This window comes from Pituophis catenifer, unplaced genomic scaffold, assembly GCF_029215685.1.
Source record: "Pituophis catenifer annectens isolate HBS135680 unplaced genomic scaffold, rPitCat1.0.hap2 SCAF_2, whole genome shotgun sequence".
In the NCBI taxonomy this organism is placed as follows: domain Eukaryota; kingdom Metazoa; phylum Chordata; class Lepidosauria; order Squamata; family Colubridae; genus Pituophis; species Pituophis catenifer.
Genome location: NW_027256882.1, coordinates 7,970,434 through 7,989,832, shown reverse-complemented (window position 1 = coordinate 7,989,832; position 19,399 = coordinate 7,970,434). Strand labels below are relative to the sequence as shown.

Genomic DNA, 19,399 nt, shown 5'->3' with positions numbered 1-19,399 from the left:
AGATAGAAGTAAAAACAGAACAAACCAAAAAGAAAATAGAAGAAACTGAAGAGAGATTGATAGCGGCAAACAGAGACTTGGAAGAGGCAATTACCCATTTGGAATTAGAGAGATCTGCCTTCTACAGGAGGTTTCAAAATATCACAGAGACAAGAGAAGAAGATTTATACAAATTAATGACAGATATTCTAGGTGACCCACTATGAATGGATAAAAGTGAATTAAGAAACAGCATTGATGAAGTCTACAGGATGCAAACAAATTACACTAGGAGTCACAGATTACCATGGGAGATACATATAACATTTGCAAAAAGAGCAGTCAGGGATGAAGTTTATAGAAGAACAAGGGATGACCAGTTGACTTACAAAGGAAGAGAAGTCACAACCCTCAAACAGATACCAAAGAGAATTAGAGAGAAATGAAGAGATTATCATTTCCTTACCACACAATTAATAATAAAGAAAATGTTTTGCTGGCTGATACCAGAAAGACTGCTAATAATATGGCAGGATAAGAAAATAAAGATAGATACAATAAAAAAAGCCCAGGAATTCTATACACGATATATAGAGGAAGAATCGGACAGTAGAGAAGAACTGGAAACCCAAAGTCAAGCATTGGGCCTGGTGGCTCAGCAGACTGATAGCATTGTGATTAACACCAGCTGTCTGCAATTACTGTAAATTCGAATCTCACCAGGCTCAAGGTTGACTCAGCCTCCCATCCTTTCTAAGGTAGGTAAATTGAGGACCCAGTTTGTGGGGGCAATAAGCTGACTTTGTATAAATATACAAAAGTATGAAGGCTATTGCTTAATGCATTGTAAGCCGCCCTGAGTCTCTGGAGAAGGGCGGCATATAAATCAAATAAAAAAAAAAAAAAAATAAGAGGAACAACAGCTAGAGAAAAGGGAACTGGAACAAGATACGAGAGAGAGAAGTGATATTGAGATTCAGGAAAAAGAAGGAACGAGAACAAGAAAACAAAAGGAAACGAGACAAAGAAGTAAGGGTGACAAATAAATTGTGGAATGGAGGAAGAAATGACATTACTTTTGGTCAACATAAATGGATTAAATTCACCGATAAAAAGAAGACAAGTAATTGCTAAACTCCAAAAACAAAACACAGACATTATATGTTTACAGGAGGTCCATATGAAAAAAGGGGAAGGTAATCTTCTGGAAGCCCCCAGATCAGGTAAATTATTTCTGGCCCTATCTGAAGTAAGAAAAAGAGGAATCGCAGTTTATATAAAAGACTGGTTAAAACCCAAACAAATACATGCGGACAAAGAGGAAAGAACGTTATTGATTGAGGTATTAATAAGACACAAAAGAACATTAATTGCGGTCATATATGCACCAAACACTCAACAGAAAGAATATTATAGCAAATTACATAAACAAATTGTAGAATTGGAAATAGATAATGTATGCTTATTAGGAGATTTCAACATGGTGGTTGATCCAAAAAAAGACTAAAAAACAGGAAGTAAAAAAAAAATATGAAAGGAGAACATTACCAAAGACTTTCTTTGAAATGACTTAAGAGCTAAGTTTGAAAGATATTTTGAGAGAAATTAACCCACAAAAAAAAATCAATATACATATTTTTCCAACCCACACAGCTCATGGTCCTGGATAGACATGGTCTGGATGGATCCAGAAACAGGAAAAAATGTAGAGGAAATAGAAATAAAAGCAAATACTTGGGCAGATCATAATCTGATAATAGTTAAAAGGAAAGGGGAAGAAAAAAAAAAGAGATGGACCATGAATCGAAGGATAATGAAAGAAAAAAATTATGTTCAATACATAGAAAAAGAATTAGTATTTTTCCTACAGGAAAATTGGAATGAACAGACAACTATTCAAAACCTGTGGGACACAACTAAAGCTTACGCCCGGGGCCTTACAATGGCATACACTATACGAAGAAATAAAAACAAAAATAAACAATATATATATTTCTCTTGTAATTACAAGAGAAATTGGGAAAATTAGAAGACAAAATGCAGAAATAACCCCACAACCAGGAAATTAGAGACGAAAAAGAGATAATTAAACATAGACTTAATCACACAAGAACAAATAGCACAAAAAATTAGAGCAACCAAACAAAACTACTTTGAAAATGCAAACAAACCGGGGAGATGGTTGGCCTATAAATTAAAAATAGAAAAAGAAAAGTAATACAACAACTAGAAGAATTAAAAAGAGATAGCACACCATCAGAAGGAAAAAAAAGAAAATATAGCAGTAAGATACTACCAACATTTATATAGTCAGGAGAACATAGAGGAGGATGACATTAAAAGATATCTACAGCAGAGAAACCTCCCAACCTTACCAGAAACCGCAAAAGAAACATTAGATAGAAAAATAACGATGTTAGAATTATAAAGAGCAATTCAAAAACAAAAAAACAATAAAACACCAGGTCTAGATGGAATTCCAGTGAAATTTTACAAAGAATTACAAAAACCACTGGAGAATTTACTATTACAAACATACAATGAAGTACTAGAGCGAGCAATGATACCAAACTCTTGGATGGCGGCACTGATAACCTTAATTCCCAAAAATAATGTGGAAAGGAAAAAAAATCCAAAAATATAGGCCAGTCTTGCTGCTGAATGCTGACTATAAGATATTTGTGACAATAATGGCAGAAAGGATGAAACAGATATTAAATGAAATCATACAACCAGATCAGAATGGATTTTTTCCCACCAGACACATAAAAAATAATATAAGAACAATAATGAATACATTAGAATATTACGAAACACATCCAGAGAAAGAAGCAGCTTTGATATTCCTCGATGCGCAAAAAACATTTTAGATTTTAGATTTAGATTTTATTACACTTCTATACCGCCCTTCTCCCAAAGGACTCAGGGCAGTGTACAGCCATCTTAAAACACATATACACTTACAAAATTTAAAAACAATTTAAAAACTAATATATAAATTTGGCCCACAAAATTAAAAGCTAAAGCTAACACACACCCAATTTAAAATTCCTATTAGGCCAGCCTGGCTTGTTGGAATAAGAGAGTTCATATGGACACCCCACGCATGTGAGTTTGGATGGCTTATAATTTATTAATTTATATTTATCAAAATTCTTAACCACCCATCTCCTTTGTAGGGGGGCTCTTCCCTGAATTATCCCAAGCCCCCACCCCACTTTGGAGGTTGACAAAGTGACTGATGATCTTCCCTGGATTATGTGGGTTCATTTTTCATTCCTATCCTGGTTTTTGTTATCCTTGCCATTTTTTTCTTTATAATCTCTTACCCCACTTTTCTTGTGGCTAATGTTGGAATCTGTGAAGCCTGCAGAGTCTTTGGGACATGGGCACCATCTACATTGAAATATATAAATAAATCTAAAAGCACATGAGCTTTTTTTGTTGAAACATGTGGAGGTTTAGGTTCATTTTGGACTGAAGACACAGATTTGCTTCTAAAATAAATTTCTGGGGAAATTTTCCTTTTAACTGTATAAAATGTAAACATTTGGGATTCTAGTTCTAAGGCAGTGACTGATGGGCAAAAATGTGATGCTTGCAGATGATATGGGTGAAAATATAGCTGGGAGGATTGAGAATTGAGAGAGAAAGGGAAGGCAAGGGATATGGGTCCAGGCAAGGAGTGGGGTAGTGAGGAGAAGCTGATCTTTTAAAGATCTAGCCAGCCTTATGGGCTCCATAAGAGTCAACTTACTAGAAAGCCAATAATGGAAAACAAGGTGGAAAGACTTCGTGGATCTTTTGAGAGACTTTGAAATACTGAATAAGGGGATGAAGCTGGGAAAGATGAAAACTGAGTTCTTTCACTGTGGCTAGGATTGTTTATATTTATTTATTTATTTATTTATTTATTTATTTATTTATTTATTTATTTATTTATTTATTTATTTATTTATTGAGTACGTATTATATAATATACACTGCTCAGAAAAATAAAGGGAACACAAGCAGAAGACATCCGAGATCTGAATGAATGAAATAGCTTTATTAAATACTTTGTTACATACAGTAGTTCTGTGTTCCCTTTAGTTGTTTGAGCAGTGTACAAACTACTGTATGTAAAGAACAAAGCATTTAATAAGGCTATTTCATTCATTCAGATCTCGGATGTCTTCTGCTTGTGTTCCCTTTATTTTTTTGAGCAGTATATATAAGTATAAGCATGAATTGAATACATAAAATGACTACAAATAAAGGGAACATTAGGACAGGGACGGTAGGCACGCTGGTATGCTTATGCACGCCCCTTACAGACCTCTTAGGAATGGGGTGAGGTCAACAGTAGACAGTTTTAGGTTAAAGTTTTGGGGGTTTTGAGATGAAACCACAGAGTCAGGTAGTGCATTTCAGGCATTGACCACTCTGTTGCTGAAGTCATATTTTCTGCAATCGAGTTTGGAGCGGTTCACTTTAAGTTTGTATCTATTGTGTGCTCGTGTATTGTTATAATTGAAGCTGAAATAGTCATTAACAGTAGGATATTGTAGCAGATGATTTTATGAGCTATGTTTAGGTCATACCGAAGGTGGCGTAGTTCTAAATTTTCTAAGCCCAGAATTTCAAGTCTAGTGGCATAAGGTATTTTGTTGCAAGCAGAGGAGTAGAGGACTCTTCTTGTAAATTTTTTTCTGGACACATTCAATTGTATTAATGTCCGATATGCAGAGTGGGTTCCAGACAGATGGGCTGTATTCGAGAATTGGTCTAGCAAATGTTTTGTATGCTTTGGTTAGTAATATTACTGGAGAAGAAGCTATGCAAGATTAGGTTTACAACCATTAATGCCTTTTTGGTGATATGTTTAACCTAATTGTGTTAGGTTTTGGGGGTTTTTAAAATCTTTTTTAACCATGCTCCCTTTGTCAAACCTTATCTTCTTTCAACACCTTTAGTAAAGTTGATTTTCAATTAAATCCGGGAGTTGACCCATGGCCATCTTGTACCTGCCTCAGCTTGGCGAAGCTACTGACTCCCCAAATGAGACTAGGATGAATTTTATCTTCAATCCTCTTCAGTCAGATTGACTTGAATACCAATATGCCGAACCTGCCAGGAAGTTACAGGCTATAAATAAATGTCTTCTATTGGAAATTCCTCACTAGAAGTCAGAAAGTCTGTTCAACACCTCAGCCCAGAGAAGCTGGAACTGGAGGCTATGAGAGAGTAAGCCATGAAGAAGATAGAACTTGATCTGGAGCTTACATTTATTTATTTTATTTTATTTATTTATTTATTATTGCGATTTATATGCCACCTTTCTCCCGAGGGACTCAAGGCGGCTTACAAAATGACAATTTCCAATACAAATCACAACAAAATAAAATTAAAATCAACACCCCAATTAAAACAGTTTAAAATTATAACAGTGTACACCCAAATGGATCAGTTGAGTTGACTGAAGAGCCACGTCTTCAGCTCACGATGGAAGGAAAGGAGGTCGGGGGCTATCCTGAGCTCGGTGGGCAATCCATTCCAGAGGGTCGGGGCTCCCACAGAGAACACTCTCCTCCTGGGGGCCGTCAGCCAACATTGTTTGGCCAACGGCACCCTGAGGAGGCCCACTCTGTGAGAGCGGCAGGAGATGGTCCTGCAAGTACCCTGGGCCTAAGCCATGAAGGGCTTTATAGGTAAGCACCAGCACCTTAAAACAAATCCGGAACGCCACCGGCAGCCAGTGCAGCTCACGCAGGAGATGTGTTACACGGGAGTATCAAGAAGCCCCCGTAATTACCCACGTGGCTGCATTCTGGGCTAGCTGTAGCCTCCGGACGCATCCCAAGGGCAGCCCCATGTAGATGGTGTTACAGTAGTCCAACCTAGAGGTAATGAGGGCGTGGGTGACCATGGCGAGGGCATCCCGGTCTAGAAAAGGGCGCAACTGGCACACAAGATGCATCTGTGCGAAGGTCCCCCTGGTTACGGCCATCAGATGATCATCCAAGGACAGCCGAGAATCCAGGAGGACACAAATGGAGATTGCTGAGAAAGAGCACATCAGGAGAAAGAGAAGGAGCACCAACACCAGTGAAAGGTGTTGAGGTTGCAACAAACACCAAGTCATCTTCGCTAACTCTCTTCTCCCCAGTAGAACCCATAACTTGAAGGAATAGAAATACCAATTCATAAAGAAGCATGAAAGAGATGAGATTGAGCTCTCACTGATTAACTTCAAAGATACCTGCCAAGTTTACAGCACTATAAAGGCCAAGAGATGACTCATATGTCTCTTCTCTTGAAGAGTTGCTTAAGCCAAATATTGGTTGACATGCGTGCTGAGGAAAAGTAGGACTACCAACAGTTGACAAAACATAATATGTATGTATGTATGTATGTATGTATGTATGTATGTATGTATGTATGTGTTTATTTATTTGATGATTATCTTGAATTTTCATTTCATAAACAAACCTCACATATTTATTTCCTTCAGTTTTAATAAACATAAGTTGTCAAATAAATGCAAAGGAAGCATAAAAACCCAATAATAATGGATAACTAACAGTTATGAGGCTAAGAAACAATTTAACAGTCATTCCTTTGCTTTTATCATTAGATGTTCCTTAGTGTTTAGATCTGGTCTCAGGATGATAATGTAGCACTTGGGGAAGAAGATGCAGCTCAACAGTCCAGCACTGGAGGCCAAAATGGAGAAGACCTGTACGGCAACCATAGATTTTCCTTTAGTGCTCAGGTAGGTGGGCAGGAAGGAGATCCAGACACTGCAGAAGACCAGCATGCTGAAGGTGATCAGCTTGGCTTCATTGAAGGCTCCAGGCAGGTTCCTGGCCAGGAAAGCCACTATGAAGCAAATAGCAGCAAGGAAGCCCATGTAACTGAGGACAACATAAAACATGGTGACCGAGCCTTCATTGCACTGAAGGATGATCTCTCCAGGCTGGGAGTGCATGTCAGAGTCAGGGAATGGGGGAGAAACTCCCAGCCACATGGCACAGATGAACATCTGGACAGCAGAACAAAAAAGAATGATGGAGTTGGCCAAGCTCTTCCCCAACCATCTCCTCACTCTGTTCCCTGGTTTTGTGGCCAAGAATGCCAGGACCACTGTGATTGTTTTGGCCAACACAGAAGACACAGCTACTGAGAAGACTATGCTGAACATGGTTTGTCGGAGAAGACAGGTGGCTTTCCTTGGCTGTCCAATGAAGAGAAAGGAGGACAAAAAACAAAGCAGGAGGGTGACCAGGAGTATGTAGGAGAGGTCCCGGTTGTTGGCTTTGACAATGGGAGTTTCTAGGAATTTAAGGAATATGATTAAAACAAGGCCTGTGGTTAGGAACAAGAGTAGGGCAAAGGAGATGAGGATGATACTGAGATATTCTTCATAGGAGAGGAAGATTATTCTTTTGGAGATACATTGGACTCGGTTCTTGGTTGGATATTGATCCTCTGGGCACCTGGTGCATTTATCAGTATCTGCGAAAACAAAGTAATATTTCTTTTTTCCCCCCAATATTTTATTAAGTTTGAAGATATTGAATTGACACCTGAAATATTTCTCCTGGGAATAGTAAAGAGGAATTATGGAAAGAAAAAGATCCACCTAATAATACATATCATTACAGCTGCTAGACTGGCATACGCACAACACTGGAAAGAGAAAGATCTGACAACAGAGGAACACATTTAGGAAAGTATTGGAGTGCGCAGAGATGAGCAAGCTAACCCATGAAATAAATGAGGATGAAAATTCAGATTACTATACTGTTTGGGGAAGGTGGTATGAATGGATGAATGATAAAATAAAAGAAGGAGAAAAAGGTGTGCCTAATAAAAGGAATAAGTAGCTTAAGAAACACCAGGTATAAAGCTTGTATATATGTATAAACACTGCACATCCGATGTAAATAGAAATGATATTTAATGTATTTTCATAAACAAAGTAATATTTCTTATAGTCTTTCAAATTTCCAGAAAGGCTTTGGAAGAGGTGATACCGAAAGACAGGGAAGTCTCAGTAAATGGAATATACTTACACTCCAGCAAACAAACAAACAAACAAACAAACAAACAAACAAACAAACAAACACCAATACATAAACCATAAAAACAAGAACAACAACAAAATAAAATTAAAGGAAGAATATCTAGTGCCACGAGCTCCCTTCTCTGAGGTAAACTACTAGATTTTTACCTTGCACTGACCTTACGTTATCCCAAATGGTTTACCTTTACCTTATTCTAATGGTTGGGAGAAGTAGCAAGTCTCCATAGGTTTAAATGGATGGAGGCCTATTGGATTTCAAGGGGAAGTGGGTGTAATGGGGCAGAAGTTGCACCAGACTAAGCAGGTATCTAAGGACCCATAAAGTTGGACTCTTTTAGGGAACAGACCTTTTGTTTCCAATTATATCTTCTCTGTTGGGGCCAAGCCAGTGGTGGGTTGCCCTCGGTTCGCACCAGTTCTATAGAACAGGTAGTAAAACTGGTGGGAGGCTCCACCCACTGACCCTGATGTCAGGAAAACACTTCTGCACATGTGCAGAAGAGCGCGCGCCCAGCCCTGTTGCGAACCGGTAGTAAAGGTGAGTAGAACCCACCCCTGGGTCAAGCAGATATCTTCAAGAAGAGGAAGCCCTGCAGATACCCCTGTTGTCAGGCTTCGATGCTATCTCAAAATAAATGAACTTCCAAACTGCCAATCTTTAAGGAAATTTTCTCTTTATTCGAGTACAGTAACTGGATCCTGGCTCTTCACGGTCAATACTGACCTTTGCCCCCCAATCCCTCCCTTTCCGATCCCCAATTCTCTGATTCTCATTGGCTATCTTCCAAGTCACTCTCCTGATTCCTTTTCCCGTCAGTTCACTGGAATGCTTCCCCCCCTCCTCTTCTCCAAGGAGACTGAATCTTCAAAGGGATTTAGCAGGCAAAAGTTCAAGCTTCATCCTCCCTTTTCTATGTCAGCGCTGAGACGCTGATACCTGTTCTGTCTCATGGAAGGTTTTAGAGATGAGTTTAATTGTACTTGGGAAGAAACTGGGATTCTGTGGAGTCTGCACAATGTGTTGTCCTATGGAACAACACATGGAAACACAACGCTGTGCATGCCTTTGCATTCTGCACCATTTATAAATGCCAGGTGATTTTCAAGAGCAGCAGATTGAGTATGGGATAAAAAGATAGAAACAGAAACCTGACAGCAGATAAAGACCCAGTGTTCCATCGAGTCTGCCCTTTGAGGTTTTTTTTGTTTTGTTTTGTTTTCTTATTTATTTAATATTTTATTTTTATTTTTTTTCAGATGATGGACATATGTTTATCCCAAAAATGGTTAAATGCAGTTATTGATGACTGACCCACCAACCATGCTCTCAATAAACTGCTCCAAAAATACTGGACACATGATAAAATTTGTATGACATGGTTGAATCCATGAAGAACCACTTGGGAAGTCTGCAACAGTGCCTATTTCAGGACAGGTTGTACAACCCCCTTCACAATAAATAAATAAGTAAATCACTGACTTTGAGAGTGTTTCCAAACTATGAAACCTTCTAGAAACTCCTTAAATGTGATTTTTTTTTCAACAGTCCTGGCGATGCCCTGATTACAGGGCCCTGTGTGTGCTAGTTGCATAGTAGGTAGCATCTTGTATTCCTCTCTTGCTTTCTTAGCATTTACATCTCATTGTTTTTATTTTTAATTATCGGTTTAATTTTATGCCAACAAGACAGCCATATAAATAGTGAGACATATAAATTTGATAAATAAATTTGAAAACCAAAAGATCTTAAGGAAGATTAATTCCTTTTAATGCATTTGATTAATTAATTAATTTAATTAGTTAATTCCTAATTAACGCATTGTAAGCCGCCCTGAGTCTCTGGAGAAGGGCGGCATATAAATCAAATTAAAAAAAAAAATTGTGAAGGACTTCAAAAACATGAACTGAGTCTGTTATCTGCAAAGTCTTTTTACCCTGTAGAAATGAGAATATGAAGCAATATATTTCCATACTCTCTAAATATGTCAACAATTTTAAAGAAAGAATGAATTCAACATTGGTATAAAAGGATATTAAGTAGATTGGTCTTTTATTAGTTATCCTTTCCCCTCTCCTTTCTCTTCCTTTTAACTCCAATATTGTATGTTAAACTTTTTTTTTTCCTTTCAGAATCATGACTATATTCTTTTTGGGTTGGTGTCATAACTGTTTGTATCTTACTATTTAAGAACAAAGAAAATTGAAAAGATAAGAAAAGAAAAGAAAAAGAGAAGGGAAGGTAAGAGAAGAGAAGGAAATATCTACTTGGTTTTATGGTGAGTCCTCTGTTTTGTTTTCATTTGTTCCTTTCAACCCAACTTCTCTCCCTCCATTGTTCCTTCCAATTAGATAGTTCAGCTTATAAAGATTTAATATCTTCATAAAGATTGACTGATTAATTGAAGGATTGATTGGTATGTCTTTTGGTCTGTAATGTAAAGTTGGTTTGCATAAGCAAAACCCATTGATCTAAAATCATTCCTCAAGTTATAAAGAATTCAGATGCTAGTAAGAAACATAAACATGGAAGAACACATCCAAACTGGCAAATAAAAGAGAGATTTCTTACCCAATTTCATCCTCCCATTATGGAAGAAATGGGACACCATTAAAATTAAAAACTAGACAATCAAACTTACATGTGTCTTTAACCTGCATATTGAGCAGAGTTTCCCTATGGTGTCACCCACCTTCCTGAGTGGAGATGGTCCCCTCTGGACAAGGAACACAATCATAGCAGCAAACTGGTTCTCCTTTTTGAGCCTTCTTGACAAATCCAGGTTGGCATTTTTCCACACATTTGGACTGAGGAAAAGACTAAGCAGAAAAAGAAGAAATGCCAAAGAAACTACGTTAGGGCTCATCATCCTTGTAAGATTGAGGTAGACATGAATATTAGCCAAATAGTCTCTGGGCTTCACTTGAAATGGGTCCTTTGGGGGGAAAAGGAAAGACGTCATTATTTTCCACACCTTGTTGAGCAACTGTAGCTGTGACAAAGCCTTTTTGTTGATTGAAAGAATCTGTCTTTCAAAAATCCCCAACAATTTGTCGATGACATCCTCCTTGGGGAGAATCACCTTACTAATAATCCACATATCTGCTCCTATGACTCCATTTTGATCCATGTACACTTCCAGAAGGGAAACATTGAACAATTCACTCTTCTCCAGAAAAGGATGGAGCTAGAATGAAAACATTCAGGAATTTTAAAAGCAGAAATCTTGGGGGGTTTATCTCACATGGTCTTTTTACATTTGAATCTTTTTTTCTCTGGTTTTTTAACTTGCAAATATTGTGAGTTGAGAGAACAAGTGTTACCACTGTCTTCAAAACTCAAGTACAAAGATTCAGCCATAGTTCTCAATCATGCAGTAGAGTGACAGAATGTATATTGACAAAAATTGTCAAATTTATAGGACACAAATCACAAGGTCACAAATCAAATAATCAAAATACCCAAATAACTAGAGTATTCACAAACTCCTTGAAAACAACAGAAAGCAAGGATTGGTTAAGAAGAAAGTTGTAAGGCTAATCTTCATTCAGGTAGACCAGACAGGATAAATGACCAGATGAACTAATTCTGTTTTATTGTAAGATTATATTAACAAAATCTAAAAACTAAATTTTTCACTAAATTAGGGAATTTCTTTCTCTGCCTGTTATGCAGCTGCAAGTCCCCACCCCCACCCACCGCGCTAAACCATCTTATGTGAGCCTTGCCTGCATCTCTGTCTCTCGTCCTCCAAAAAAAATCAAAACAAAAAATACAAATTAGATGGACATGACCTTGTAGATGACCCCCACTCTTTCAAGAACCTTGGAGTTCTCATTTCTAAAGATCTAAGTGCCCGAGCTCACTATAACAACATTGCCAAAAAGGCATTAAGGGTTGTTAACCTAATCTTGCATAGCTTCTTCTCTGGTACTATTGTACTACTAACTAGAGCATACAAAACATTTGCTAGACCAATTTTCGAATACAGCTCATCTGTCTGGAACCCACACTGCATATCGGACATAAATATGATTGAGAGAGTCCAGAGATACTTTATGAGAATTCCTCTAACCTCAATAAAATACCTTATGCCACCAGACTCCAAATTTTGTGTTTAGACAACTTAGAACTACGCCAACTTCAGTCTGACCTAAGCATAGTACATAAAATTATCTGCCACAATGTCCTACCTGTCAATGACTACTTCAGCTTCAATCACAACAATACATGAGCAAATAATATATTATTATTATTTTATTATTATTTATTTTATTTATATACCGCCCTCCTCCCGAAGGACTCGGGGCGGTGTACAGCCAAAATTAAAAACATAAATATACAATATCATAGTTAAAATTAATTAAAATCATTAAATAGTTTTGGCTGAATTTTAAAACCCAAAGTTAAAAACCAATTTAAAATCATTCAATTAGACAGAGATACAAACTCAAGGTAAACCGCTCCAAACTCGATTGCAGAAAAAATATGACTTCAATAACAAAGTGGTGAAAACCTCGAGGTGAAACAGGTAAGGTGAAGGGTTCAAGCTGAAAATTCCTAGACCCATTAATGTTGCAGTTGAATCATACCAGGTCCTCTTCTAGGAAACACACTTGGAGAAGACATCAACTTTAGTCAAGAACAAAGAAGACAACGAAGAGATCAAAGGAGCTGCTTTTAGACTTGAGGAAAGACAAACTGGAGAAGAACCAGTTTGTCTTTCAAGGGCTTAAAAACAGAAGGAATCTTCTGAGAACATTTTTTCAAAGATATAAAACATCTTGGTTGCAGAAGAGAGGATGCAGCACTCCTCCAATAAGTACGAGATGTACAGAAGCTTAAGATCTTAAACAAACAAGCTCAGAGAGCCTCAAAGACCCTGAAAAGGAATTTAGTTTGATGGATCCTTGATGGGACCCCATACCTTCCATGGCTGCAGCCTTGGAGCTCCCAACCTCTCTTCTCCCTTCTCCCTTCTCTTCTGGGATTTGGATGCAGAATTTAAGGCATGGGCCAGAATCTTAAGGACACTGTAAGTAGTTGCCTGTATTTGGGATCCGCATCCTATTCTTTTCTTCTTGCATCTCCAGTGGTGCTTTCTGGGTGCATCTTCTCCGGTCTTTGACAGAAAAAATGTGTTTTGAAACAGAACAGTGAAAATACTCAACTTGAAATTCATGTTCCACAAAGAAAGGATGTTTATAGGCATCATCTTTTTGCCAACTTTTTTTCCACCCAAAAGAAAAGCTCCAAATACTATGGACGTACTTGAGAAGCCTGTCCTTTTTGATGAAATATTGTCCAACTGCTGTCATGATCCAGACTTTCCCTTCAATGGGTCCTGGCAAATCTTCAAGTGTTGAATGGAAGGGAAGAATTCTGTCCCAAATGGAATCATATTCTATGAAGTGAACAAAGACATTGACTTGTTTCCACTTAGAGAGGGCATTCCTGAGGGGTGCTGTGTGCCCAGTCGCTGAGAATTGTTGTGATATAACAACACAAATTCTATTCCTGACAAGCATAGGGGTAAAAGTCCTTATGAAATTCTCTCCCTTCTCTGTGTCTGAACTAAAAAGACCGATCAGGGTCCATCTAAAATGGAGGAGCAGTTTGACAATGGATGGGTAGTAGAAGCCCTCTGTGGGTAGCAGCGGATGGAAAAAAGGGAATTGACTTTTATCACTAACAGCCTCTGAAGCAATTCTGTCACTGACCTGAAAAAATCAACAAAGAGTGCGCTGTTATATTTGGGGTCCTACCAAGTCCCAATTTTTAGCTTTAAAGGAATCCAACGTTTTGCTCTGGTACATATTAGAACAGTTTCTTCTTTATTAGTCATTAGGCCATATCAAGATACAGAATATAACAGGTAGGACAATAATAAGACTGCATGCAAAAGTAGATTTTTAAAAAATGTTCAATAGAATAAGCATAAAGAATGAAAATAGCATTTAATAATAATAATAATTTTATTTATTTATTTTATTTTTATAATAATATATATTTGTTTATAATAATAATATATATTTCTAATATATATATATTCTCTATAGAGAATTTACCACAATCAAACTTCATATGAAAATCTCAACGGAACAGCATTTTTAAAAGCTTTTTCTCCAGGTGTAAAAAAGACATATGGCAATGATGTCATTTTTCCAAAGACCATAACTTTTGACTTTGATTTATCCATAATCAGATAATTATTATGAGAAAGGGAGCCAAGTCCTCTTAATAGCATCTGCAATCCAAATGTCATATCGGCAGTGGTGGGTTTCAAAATTTTTTACTACTGGTTCTGTGAGTATGGCTTGGTGGGTGTGGCATAGCTTGGTGGGCGTGGCTTGTTGGGCATGGTATGGGAAGGATACTTACTTACGAGACTGCCTTCTGCCTCCGATAGCCTCCCACTGACCAGTACGCTCCCACAGAGAGGGTCTCCTCAGGGTGCTGTCGGTTAAACAGTGTCGACTGGTGACCCCCAGGGGGAGAGCCTTCTCTGTGGGGGCATCTACCCTCTGGAACGAGCTGCCCCTGGAGATTTGTCGGATTCCCGACCTTCGTACCTTTCGCCGCACCTTTAAAACACTATTATTCCATCAAGGAGGGCTGGCCTAAAATATGATTTTTAATGGGTTATTTTATGTTACTTTAGATTATGGGCCAAACTATTTAATAAATTGTTTTTTAACTTTTATACTGTTGGTTTTTTATCTTGGCTGTACACCGCCCTGAGTCCTTCGGGAGAAGGGCGGTATATAAATTTAATAAAACTAAACTAAACTAAACTAAACTGTAAAATCTCTATTCCCTCCCCACTCCAGGGGAACGTTACTGCAAAATCCCCATTTCCTCCCAATCAGCTGGGACTTGGGAGGCAGAGAATAGTTGGGGACGAAGCCAGTCAAAATTTTTACTACCAGTTCTCTGAACTACTCAAAATTTTCACTACCAGTTCTCCAGAACTGGTCAGAACCTGCTGAAACCCACTTCTGCATATCGGCAACACTTTTGTCTTATCTTTTGGTAAATATCAGTCCTATTTCTCATGGCTACATTGAGCCCCAACTCTCAAACAGATGAACAAAAATAATTGGGAGGGAAGGGATCTGGGAGGTCTTCTAGTCCCACCCCCTGCTCATTGCAGGAGATCCTACACCAATCCAGACAAAATGAATGTCTAGTCTTTCTTTGAAAGCCTCCATTAATAGAGAACCCACAACTTCATGTGGGTTTCACAACTTCCATTAATTATTTTTTTCTCATTTTGAATGGGATCAGTATTCCGAGTTCCATTTTAATGGCAATCAATTTCTTCTATAATATTTGTTTGCTGTGTCAAATGCTATAAAGGTAGCAAACCATTATTTCCTCTGGCTGATATTTTTATAGTTAGCTGGTTCAAGACAACACAATTCTCAATACTGAATCAAATCTATGACTTTTTTATTTCAATCAGCTCCGGCGAAGCTAGACAAAAGGTTTTTTAAAGGTCTGGATCGAGTCGTGCTGAAATTTATTTGGCAGGGGAAGAGGCCAAGGGTGAAGCTCAAAATATTACAAGAGCATAGAGAGAGGGGGGGCTTTGGTATCCCCTGCTGGGAATTATATTATTGAGCTTCACTGCTAGCCTGGATGAAGGATTGGGTGTTATTGAAGAGGAGGTCTTTATTAGATTTAGAAAGACACGACCTACAACACAGCTGGCATGCACTGCTATGGAGAGAGAAAGGTGAACAGTATAAGTATTTCAAGAGACATTATCTAAGGCGAATATTGCTGGAAACCTGGGACATATTTAGAGGAAAATTTTATACCAAGATGCCAACCTGGTTCTCAGCAATAGAAGCAATGACATATCCAACAACTCTTAAACAGGATAATATTTTATTAATGAGCCGAGGTGGCGCAGTAGTTAGGGTGCAGTACTGCAGCTACTTCAGCTGATTGCTAGTTCAGCAGATCAGCGGATCAAATCTCACCGGCTCAAGGTTGACTCAGCCTTCCATCCTTCCGAGGTGGGTAAAATGAGGACCCAGATTGTTGGGGGCAATATGCTATTTAGTATACTGTCTTTGGTGTAAGCTGCCCAGAGTCCTCAGAGAGTGGGCAGCATAGAAATATGAATAATAAAATAAATAAATAAAATAAATAAATTTTTAGATATAAAGATCTTGTGGATGCCCAAGAGAAATTAAGGTCTAAGGAAGATTTGGTTGATAAAGGAATTAGGCTAGATTGGTGGACCTATGTTACAGTTCAATCTCGTTACAGGAGAGATAGAGATAATTATGGGATATATGTGATGGAACAGAGTTTGGATAAAATATTATTGGGAGAGGACCATAAATACATAACCAAAATGTATGTACAATTGCTTGAGCGAATGATAGGAGAGGAAGTTGTAAAAGACACTATGATTGCCTGGGGGAAGAATTTTGGGTACTTGATCCCCCTAGAAAAATGGCAACAAATGTGGGGGGGATATTAAAATGACTACGGCAACATCTTTCAAGGAAAATGCATATCAAATGTTGTATAGGTGGCATCTCCCACCAGCAAGAATTGCCAAAATGTTTCTGCATCAGAGTTATGTTGGAAATGTGGGAAAACCAGAGGTACGTATTTCCACCAATGGTGGACTTGTATAATGGCAAAGAAGTATTGGAGAAGGATTAAGAATTGGATTAAGGAAATTACAAATGTGGACCTCCTGTGGAAACCTGAGATACATTTACTAGGTATTCGCCCAGAGGGGCTGAGTAAGAAAAAATGGTATCTCACTCTACATATTTTAGCCGCAGCTAGAATAGTGTTCGCCCAACAGTGGAAAGAAAAAGAGAAAACCAGCCAGTCCCCAAATTATAAACAAAGTATTGGAGTGTGCTGAGGCGGATAGACCGACGTAGATGTTGAAAGAAAAAGAGGATTCTGAATTTTTTCAAAGTTGGGACAGTTGGTATTGGTGGTTGAATAAAAGAATTGAGACGAAGTGAGGGCCTATGTTAATACGAAGAGAGATACACTTATTTAGATTGAGAGATAATTGTATGAAAATCACATTTGGGGATTACTTACCTTATTCTGTGTTGTGGGCATAATTATTTACTAATGAGGGCAGGAATATTATCTGCCGGGATAGACGTGTTGAATGGGGGAGGGAGGGAGGGGAATGTATGGTTTTTGTTTGTATGTATAAACAATGTTTTTGTCTTGTGTTGATTTTAACTTGAAAAAAATTAATAAAATTTATTTTTTAAAAAATAGTGAATCAAATCTGCCTAAAGATTGCTGGTTCTTCTACAAGGAATGCACTTTTCATCCACCTACTTCCAACTCTTTCAAAGTGGAAGTTTGCATATATTTTAGTCACAATAGCTGTTAGACAAATGGGCCTGTCATTGCTAGGGTCTGTTTCATTTCCTTTTTATAAATACTGTATACAAGAACTACAATTGTCATATTAAACCAAAATGGGTACAGCAGGTATCATTTATAATTATAAATTGTCCTGTTAATAGAGGATCCCACAAGTTGGGGTATTTCTTGAATTGTTCAGCTGGTAGACAATCCTCTCTGGAGGATTGTTCTTCAATATTGTTCTTCAAATTTTTTATTATGAATTTGATCACAAGCAATTAAGGGCAAAAAATAGTTAATATGCTGGATGATATATTTGTAAGGGGTTTTTTAATATATTAAATGGTTAATTAATGTTAGTGCTCTCTACAGATTTATAACACATATATGTTTCATCAACAGTAGGAAAGTTAATCCAGTGGAACTCTGTTTATAAATCTGGGATTTGTCCATGATTGAGGACATCATTATTTTGACTAAGATCATATACAAAATGTGAGCATTCCATCATTGCTACACTTACCTCTTGTACAGAAATTCATTTGGTTTGACACATAGTCTCTCCTCACCTTCACAAGCCTGCAGCAGAAGCCCTCAAAGAAAAGAGGATGTTATCATGAGTAGATGTCTCTGTTTCACTTTGCCAGATAGGGGAACACAAACACAAACCTGTGGGACTTTGTAGGTGCCTGCTAATGTTAACACCTGGATGGAGATGTCCTGATCAGCTCCATCAACAAGGGCCAAAGTGTTGTCCTTCCTTCCACAACTGTAATTGGGAACGTTGGCTTCTCCAGTAGAGAGTATGTCCAGCAAAGCTTCTGAGGTGCCGAGGGTGTTATCATAGTTGTCATAGACGTTGTAGCCAAGTGTGAGATTTTGCCGGTGCCGGTGATTTTTATTAAAAACTTCAATATTGAAAATCATTTGCATTATTCTTTCATTTCGACCAGGTAAACTAGTGTAAAACCATGCTCATGTTAATATTAGCATCACAAACAGCAACAACAAAATACTTTTTTCTCTATTTAATCCTCTTTTTGTCCACAAGCTGAGACTTAAACCAATATTGATCCAAAACCAGAGGCAAACGATAGTCACCCATCACCCTTTAATATTTGTGAGTGTGGAGAAAATAGGATGGAGATACGCCTCTAAAGGGATTAAAAATCACAAATATACCCTTATTTCTAGGTGTATTAATTTTCATCAGCCCAATAAAAGGGTTGCAGAATAATCCAGGCATTAAAGTAGAAAAGCAGAGGATTTTCAATAAGTGACTCAGAAAAGCTGTTCTGAAAAAAAAAGACCTCCTCTATTCCTATAATAATCAGGCATAGAATATCAATCAGCGGGTATAAAAATATGGAAATGACCTGGGAAGGGAAAACTAAAACAATCACTACTTTCAACAAAACTCAGGACTCAAGTCATGAGTTTAGGATTGAACAGGGGAAAGAAAAGCATGTGGACTTCTTTCAGGTTTTATTTGCCTCGTATTTGGATTTGAGCCTCTCCCAGAAAATAAGACAAAAGAGAGAGGCCATGGAAATCAATAGGGTTCAAGAAATTAGTCAGGTCCTGCAATAAAAAAATAAGTAAAATAAGAAGAAAAGAAAGAAGAGTGTTTGAACTGCAAATGGAGGGAAAGAAACTCCATCACAGTGAATGACTTACAACCGAATCTGATTAGAAGGAGCCAGGCTGAAAGGTAATGATGTAGGTTCTATTGTTGATGCAGAGACAACTATACCTATGAGAAGATCTCCTGGCCTGTAATAGCTCCATGGCTTTCCTCCATCCTGGTTGTCCCAATTCAGTGGGCACCTCATTCTCAGTTTCCCAGAGACTGGCTGGGACATCAGCAGCACCAGAAGCACAAGCAGGAGGTCCATAATTCATGGGGATGAATCAATCTCCTCCCTTTTCTAAGAAAGAATTAGAAAAAGAATTAGAAGCACTCTCCCAGGATGGAATATCCAGTAGCT

The 19,399-nt window shown here is 37.9% G+C and overlaps 1 protein-coding gene across 1 annotated transcript in view; it reads right to left on the bottom strand.

The window, feature by feature from the left end:
- Positions 1-18,344, bottom strand: part of LOC139309804 (vomeronasal type-2 receptor 26-like) — a 79,007-nt gene extending 60,663 nt beyond the window's left edge. Inside the window, exons 1-2 of the mRNA XM_070934008.1 lie at positions 18,081-18,344; positions 13,093-13,765 (exon numbers count right to left, since the gene is read on the bottom strand). Of these exons, the coding sequence (XP_070790109.1) occupies positions 13,093-13,765; positions 18,081-18,344 (937 nt within the window). The remainder of the gene's footprint in view (positions 1-13,092; positions 13,766-18,080) is intronic.
- Positions 18,345-19,399: the final 1,055 nt, after the last annotated feature.